The 7500-nt window shown below is 47.1% G+C and overlaps 1 protein-coding gene across 4 annotated transcripts in view; it reads left to right on the top strand.

The window, feature by feature from the left end:
• nbeaa (neurobeachin a) overlaps positions 1 to 7500 on the top strand; it is a 231892-nt gene that overhangs the window by 207215 nt on the left and 17177 nt on the right. For all 4 annotated transcript variants that reach the window (XM_041851474.2, XM_041851470.1, XM_041851471.2 and 1 more), the window contains 7 exons: positions 2215 to 2279; positions 2456 to 2564; positions 2740 to 2906; positions 4094 to 4218; positions 4368 to 4520; positions 5589 to 5725; positions 6079 to 6196. In XM_041851474.2, the coding sequence (XP_041707408.2) occupies positions 2215 to 2279; positions 2456 to 2564; positions 2740 to 2906; positions 4094 to 4218; positions 4368 to 4520; positions 5589 to 5725; positions 6079 to 6196 (874 nt within the window). The remainder of the gene's footprint in view (positions 1 to 2214; positions 2280 to 2455; positions 2565 to 2739; positions 2907 to 4093; positions 4219 to 4367; positions 4521 to 5588; positions 5726 to 6078; positions 6197 to 7500) is intronic.

Here is a 7500-nt window from a genome sequence, read left to right on the forward strand (position 1 = left end):
CCTTCTCTCCGATCCTCTCTCCTACCTCTTCCCCTTCTCTCCTCTCCTCTCTCCTACCACTTCCCCTTCTCTCCGATCCTCTTCTCCTTCTTCTCCTGTCTACCCTCCTCACAGTCCTCTCTCTCTGTCATTCCCCTCTCCTCTCCTCCTCTCTTTCCCTCCTCTTCCTGTCAGTGTGTCTAGTATTACACAGGGCTCCAGCCTTGTCTTCCATTAGGGGCCCAGGGGACAGAACCCCAGCCCAGATATTGATCCCTGGAATGGGGAAGGGAACCTGAGATGCTCCCCTGTGTCCTCCAGATCCATCCTAGCCATGGAGATAATGGAGCTATCTACCTCTCCATTTTTTACATAAAACATTAGTCATTTAGCAGATGCTCTTTTCCAGAGCGACTTACAGTAGTGAGTGCATACATTTTCAAACTTTTTCGTATCCCTCCCTTTAAATCTTACCATAGGAGGACTGGAGTACTGGTGGTTTTCTGTTCTACCTGATATTCAATTGCACCACCTGGTATCCCTGGTCTAAATCAGTCCCTGATTAGAGGGGAACAATTAAAAAAGTAGTGGGACTGTCTTCAAGGTCCATAGGCTCAACACAAACCTTCCAAACTATCAACCCTCTTTACCGTGTCTCTCCATTTTACCCCTCCTACTCCTTTCTCTCTCTCTCTCTCTCTCTCTCTCTCTCTCTCTCTCTCTCTCTCTCTCTCTCTCTCTCTCTCTCTCTCTCTCTCTCTCTCTCTCTCTCTCTCTCTCTCTCTCTCTCTCTCTCTCTCTCTCTCTCTCTCTCTCTCTCTCTCTCTCTCTCTCTCTCTCTCTCTCTCTCTCTCTCTCGCTCCTCTCTCTCTCTCTCTCCCTCTCTCTCTCTCTCTCTCTCTCTCTCTCGCTCCTCTCTCTTTCTCTCTCTCTCTCTCTCTCTCTCTCTCTCTCTCTCTCTCTCTCTCTCTCTCTCTCCCTCTCTCTCTCTCTCTCTCTCTCTCTCGCTCCTCTCTCTTTCTCTCTCTCTCTCTCTCTCTCTCTCTCGCTCCTCTCTCTCTCTCTCCTCTCTCTCTCTCTCTCTCTCTCTCGCTCCTCTCTCTTTCTCTCTCTCTCTCTCTCTCTCTGGCTCTCTTACTCTCTCTCTCTCAGACCACTGCTTTTGGCTCAGCTATGAGCCAGTATAGCTAGCGATGCGGTCTGCAGTCTGTATTCTCTGTCCGGGAATAGATCTGATGATCCACTGGTCACATGATAGGAAGATTTATGTTGTGAACTTGGGCTTATTTTAGGATTTTCCTGAAAAATTAAAAACAAAAAAAATGTTTATTTTGAAAAAATGATTTTTGACAAATATTTGAAGCAATTTGTATGTTTGTATGTTTGTCTCTTGGTTTGCTATGAAGCTGAGGGATGGGGCTATATAAATTTAACCACAGACAGAGCTGTTGATGCAAGTGGCCGGTAGTGGGCCGTAGTAGTCCGTAGTGGTCCGTAGTGGTCCGTAGTAGTCTGTAGTGGTCCGTAGTGGTCCGTAGTGGTAAGTAGTGGTCCGTAGTAGTCTGTAGTGGTCCGTAGTGGTCAGTAGTGGTAAGTAGTGGTCCGTAGTAGTCTGTAGTGGTCCGTAGTGGTCCGTAGTGGTAAGTAGTGGTCCGTAGTGGTCGGTAATGGTCCGTAGTGGTCAGTAGTTGTCCGTAGTGGTCGGCAGTGGTCCGTAGGGGTCCGTAGTGGTCAGTAGTGGTCAGTAGTGGTCACTAGTGGTCCGTAGTGGTCCGTAGTGGTCGGTAATGGTCCGTAGTGGTCAGTAGTTGTCCGTAGTGGTCGGCAGTGGTCCGTAGGGGTCCGTAGGGGTCAGTAGTGGTCAGTAGTGGTCAGTAGTGGTCCGTAGTGGTCGTAGTGGTCAGTAGTGGTCCGTAGTGGTCCGTAGTGTTCAGTAGGGTCCGTAGTGGTCTGTAGTGGTCGGTAGTGGTCCGTAGTGGTGGTCAGTAGTAGTGGTCAGTAATAGTGGTCAGTAGTTGTGGTCAGTAGTGGTGGTCAGTAGTAGTGGTCAGTAGTAGTGGTCAGTAGTTGTGGTCAGTAGTTGTGGTCAGTAGTTGTGGTCGGTAGTTGTGGTCATTAGTAGTGGTCAGTAGTAATTGTCAGTAGTAGTGGTCAGTATTGGTCCGTAGTGGTCAGTAGTAGTGGTCAGCGTGTGACCTTGTGTCTGTGTTGTAATGTGACCCTTTGTGTTTCCAGGAGTGGCAGAACTCTATCCAGAAGAACGCTGGTCTGGCCTTCATAGAGCTCATCAACGAGGGAAGGTAATCAATCACCTGTCACATTAATCTATCTTTCTATCACACTGCTTAATCTGTTATCACCATCAGGAATAATCTGCTCAGGGCTGACAATTTAGAGAGAGGCCCCCCCCCTCTCGCTCTCTCTCTTCTGATATCCCCCTCTCTCTGGCTCTCTCCCTCTATCTCTGTCTTCCCAGATTGCTGTGCCATGCTATGAAGGACCACATTGTGCGTGTGGCCAACGAGGCTGAGTTTATCCTCAACAGACAGAGAGCTGAAGACGTACACAAACACGCTGAGTTTGAGGTCAGAGTTCAGTCTGTCTCCTTTCTGTCTGCTTTCCTCTGAATGATATTATCTGTGTCTGACTCTGTGTCCTCCAGTCCAAGTACACTGAACCATGATAGCAGGAATCTCAACGTCTCTCTCTTTCTCTCTCCCGGTTCTCTCTCTCTCTCCTTCCTTCTCCCCCCCCCCCCAGTCTAACTGTGCCCAGTACGCTGCTGACAGGAGGGAGGAGGAGAAGATGTGTGATCACCTGATCAGTGCTGCCAAGCACAGGGACCATGTGACCGCCAACCAATTAAAACAGAAGATACTCAACATCCTGACCAATAAGCACGGGGCGTGGGGCACGATGTCACAGAGGTGAGAGGTAGTAGGAAGGACAGGGAAGACACACACAGGGGGTGGTTGGAAAGGCAGGGAAGACACACACAGGGGGTATTTGGAAGGGCAGGGAAGACACACACGGGGGGTGGCTGGAAGGGCAGGGAAGACACACAGGGGGTGGTTGGAAGGGCAGGGAAGACACACACAGGGGGTGGTTGGAAGGGCAGGAAGACACACACAGGGGTGGCTGGAGGGCAGGGAAGACACACACAGGGGGTGGTTGGAAGGGCAGGGAAGACACACACAGGGGTGGTTGGAACGGCAGGAAGACACACACAGGGGGTGGTTGGAAGGGCAGGGAAGACACACACAGGGGGTGGTTGGAAGGGCAGGGAAGACACACACAGGGGGTGGCTGGAAGGGCAGGGAAGACACACACAGGGGGTGGCTGGAAGGGCAGGGAAGACACACACAGGGGGTGGTTGGAACGGCAGGGAAGACACACACAGGGGGTGGTTGGAAGGGCAGGGAAGACACACACAGGGGGTGGCTGGAAGGGCAGGGAAGAAGGCCGTCACTGTGATGTAGAGGCTTGTGTTAGTTAGATAAGCTATGAGACAGGAAGCTATGAGACAGGAAGCTATGAGACAGGAAGCATATGTTGTCTTTCTCAGACACAAACACGTGAACACGCGCACATGCAAGCACACACGCACGCACGGACACACACATGCACACACGCACGCACGCACGGACACACACATGCACACACACACACACATTTTGATTGATTGACGTGTGCCTGTCATTCAGAGCTCTCTCCAGGCTAGTGCTTTTGTCTCTTGATCTGTTGATGTGACATCTGCCAATGTTCTCACTAAAAGACTGAGATGCTTGAATATCACAGCAATGTTAAGACACACCTCCAAGGATCTTACCGATTCTATTTATTCATCTGGATATTTCTATTGGAGCCTTATTGAGCCTTGTGTCCCGTTCCCTTTTCTCCAAACAACCAATTACATGAGCTGTTTTTAATCTATGTCCCGCCCCATTTCTCTTCTCTGCCAACTACATGAGCTGCTTTAACCTACGTCCCGCCCTTTTTTCTGTACTGAGCCAATTACATGAGCCGTTTTAACCTATGTCCCACCCCCATTTCTCTCCTCAACCAATTACACGAGCGGCTTAAACCTATGTCCTGCCCCCTTTTCTCTCCTCAGCCAATTACATGACTTCTGGCGTCTGGATTACTGGGAGGACGACCTGAGGAGGAGGCGTAGATTCGTACGGAACCCCTTTGGTTCCACCCACCCTGACGTTTCACTCAAAGCCCTGGAGGACTATGGTCAGTCACCTATCCCAGAATAGTTAGTGAGTGAATGAATGAGTGAGTTAGTTAAATAGTAAGTTAGTTAGTTAGTTAGTAGCTAGCTAGTTGAGATTAATTTAAACAGTAGCATCATGTATCAGGTATTTACTAATTGCGTCGTGCAGGTACTGAGGAGGAGGAAGAGGAGGGGCTAAAGTCTAAGAAGATGTTCCGCAGCCAATCAGTGGTCAGTCAGAACCCGGAGGCGGAGCTTATGCTGGAGGGAGACGACGACGCTGTGAGTCTGCTGCAGGAGAAAGAGATGGACAACCTGGCAGGTCAGACACAGACACACAGACACACACACACACACACACACACACACACACACACACACACACACACACACACACAGACACACACACACAGACACACACACACACACACACACACACACACAGACACACACACACACACACACAGACAGACATACACATCCACCCTATGTTGATACCTTTCTGTGTATTCTCCTCTGTAGTCCGTTTCCCACCACGGGTGTTTACCTCCAGAGGCAAGTGGACAAGTTATCTGGATCCGGATCCTCTAACCAATTTAATAACGACTGAAACCAATGTCAATCTAATCAATAAAAACGTGTTTTTCAGATTATTATTATCAAGCCAATGGATAGAAAAATACAACAGTCCTGATGTCTGCTAAATGGCATATTAATTAATATTAACTAAATCATGACCATAATACTTAGTAACAGATCAAACCCTAACTCAGTCCAATAAATGGTTTCACGTGTTAACTTCACCATGTAGAAAGGACTAAGGCTGCGTTTAGACAGGCAGCCCAATTCTAATCTTTTTTCCACTAATTGTTATTTTGACCAATCACATCAGCTCTTTTTTTCAGAGCTGATATGATTGGTCATAAGACCAATTAGTGGAAAAAAGATTAGAATTGGGCTGCCTGTCTAAACGCAGCCTTAGTCCTTTAGTTGACCACTTAGAAAGGACCAAGTCCTGCCCTGATCATGGTGTTGCTTGTTTTCTGATCACTTCAATTAATCAATGATCAATAACTACTGTGTGACCTGTCCTGACCTATTGATCCAGATATTATAGATACCGCCAGTATGATTAGAGAGAAGACAACTATTAGATATCTGTTAATTGATTGGAGCCTAGACAGGGGTTTTAATATTAGTCTGTATGTAATACTAATAATAATTGATTGGCACTGTGCCAGCAGCTCTGAACGCTTAACACGGGGGAAACTAACCTCATCCATCACAGATGTGTAGCACTGACGTACCTCTCTGTCTGTCTGTCTGTCTGTCTGTCTGTCTGTCTGTCTGTCTGTCTGTCTGTCTGTCTGTCTGTCTGTCTGTCTGCTAGGCCCTGTGGTGCTCAGTACTCCAGCCCAGCTGGTATCTCCAGTAGTGGTGGTCCATGGTACTCTCTCCATCACCACCACTGAGATCTACTTTGAGGTGGACGAGGACGACCCGGCCTTCAAGAAGATCAACACCAAGGTAACAGTGAGCTCAACACCAAGGTAACAGTGAGATCAACACCGAGGTAACAGTGAGATCAACACCAAGGTATCAGTGAGATCAACACCAAGGTAACAGTGACATCAACACCAAGGTATCAGTGAGATCAACACCAAGGTATCAGTGATCAGAGACTACTGGCTGTACCTGCTCAAGTACTGGTGCACTGTGAGAGGACAGATTGATGCAGAAATATAACTCATTATCCCTCTCTGTCTGTGTGTGTGTGTGTGTGTGTGTGTGTGTGTGTGTGTGTGTGTGTGTGTGTGTGTGTGTGTGTGTGTGTGTGTGCACGTGTGTGTGTGTGTGTGTTTGTGTGTGTGTGTGTGCAGGTCCTGGCCTACTCTGAGGGTCTACATGGCAAGTGGATGTTCAGTGAGATCAGAGCGGTGTTCTCCAGACGATACCTGCTCCAGAACACTGGTCTAGAGGTCTTCATGGCTAACCGCAGTAAGATATACTTATATAGTATCTTTATATACCTGACCCACCTTACTACCAGAACACTGGTCTAGAGGTCTTCATGGCTAACCGCAGTAAGATATACTTATATAGTATCTTTATATACCTGACCCACCTTACTACCAGAACACTGGTCTAGAGGTCTTCATGGCTAACCGCAGGAAGATATACTTATATAGTATCTTTATATACCTGACCCACCTTACTACCAGAACACTGGTCTAGAGGTCTTCATGGCCAACCGCAGGAAGATATACTTATATAGTATCTTTATATACCTGACCCACCTTACTACCAGAACACTGGTCTAGAGGTCTTCATGGCTAACCGCAGGAAGATATACTTATATAGTATCTTTATATACCTGACCCACCTTACTACCAGAACACTGGTCTAGAGGTCTTCATGGCCAACCGCAGGAAGATATACTTATATAGTATCTTTATATACCTGACCCACCTTACTACCAGAACACTGGTCTAGAGGTCTTCATGGCTAACCGCAGGAAGATATACTTATATAGTATCTTTATATACCTGACCCACCTTACTACCAGAACACTGGTCTAGAGGTCTTCATGGCCAACCGCAGGAAGATATACTTATAGTATCTTTATATACCTGACCCACCTTACTACCAGAACACTGGTCTAGAGGTCTTCATGGCCAACCGAAGGAAGATATACTTATATAGTATCTTTATATACCTGACCCACCTTACTACCAGAACACTGGTCTAGAGGTCTTCATGGCCAACCGAAGGAAGATATACTTATATAGTATCTTTATATACCTGACCCACCTTACTACCAGAACACTGGTCTAGAGGTCTTCATGGCTAACCGAAGGAAGATATACTTATATAGTATCTTTATATACCTGACCCACCTTACTACCAGAACACTGGTCTAGAGGTCTTCATGGCTAACCGCAGGAAGATATACTTATATAGTATCTTTATATACCTGACCCACCTTACTACCAGAACACTGGTCTAGAGGTCTTCATGGCTAACCGCAGGGAAGATATACTTATATAGTATCTTTATATACCTGACCCACCTTACTACCAGAACACTGGTCTAGAGGTCTTCATGGCTAACCGAAGGAAGATATACTTATATAGTATCTTTATATACCTGACCCACCTTACTACCAGAACACTGGTCTAGAGGTCTTCATGGCTAACCGCAGGAAGATATACTTATATAGTATCTTTATATACCTGACCCACCTTACTACCAGAACACTGGTCTAGAGGTCTTCATGGCTAACCGCAGGAAGATATACTTAT

This window comes from Coregonus clupeaformis, chromosome 27 (assembly GCF_020615455.1).
Source record: "Coregonus clupeaformis isolate EN_2021a chromosome 27, ASM2061545v1, whole genome shotgun sequence".
Taxonomy (NCBI): Eukaryota; Metazoa; Chordata; class Actinopteri; order Salmoniformes; family Salmonidae; genus Coregonus; species Coregonus clupeaformis.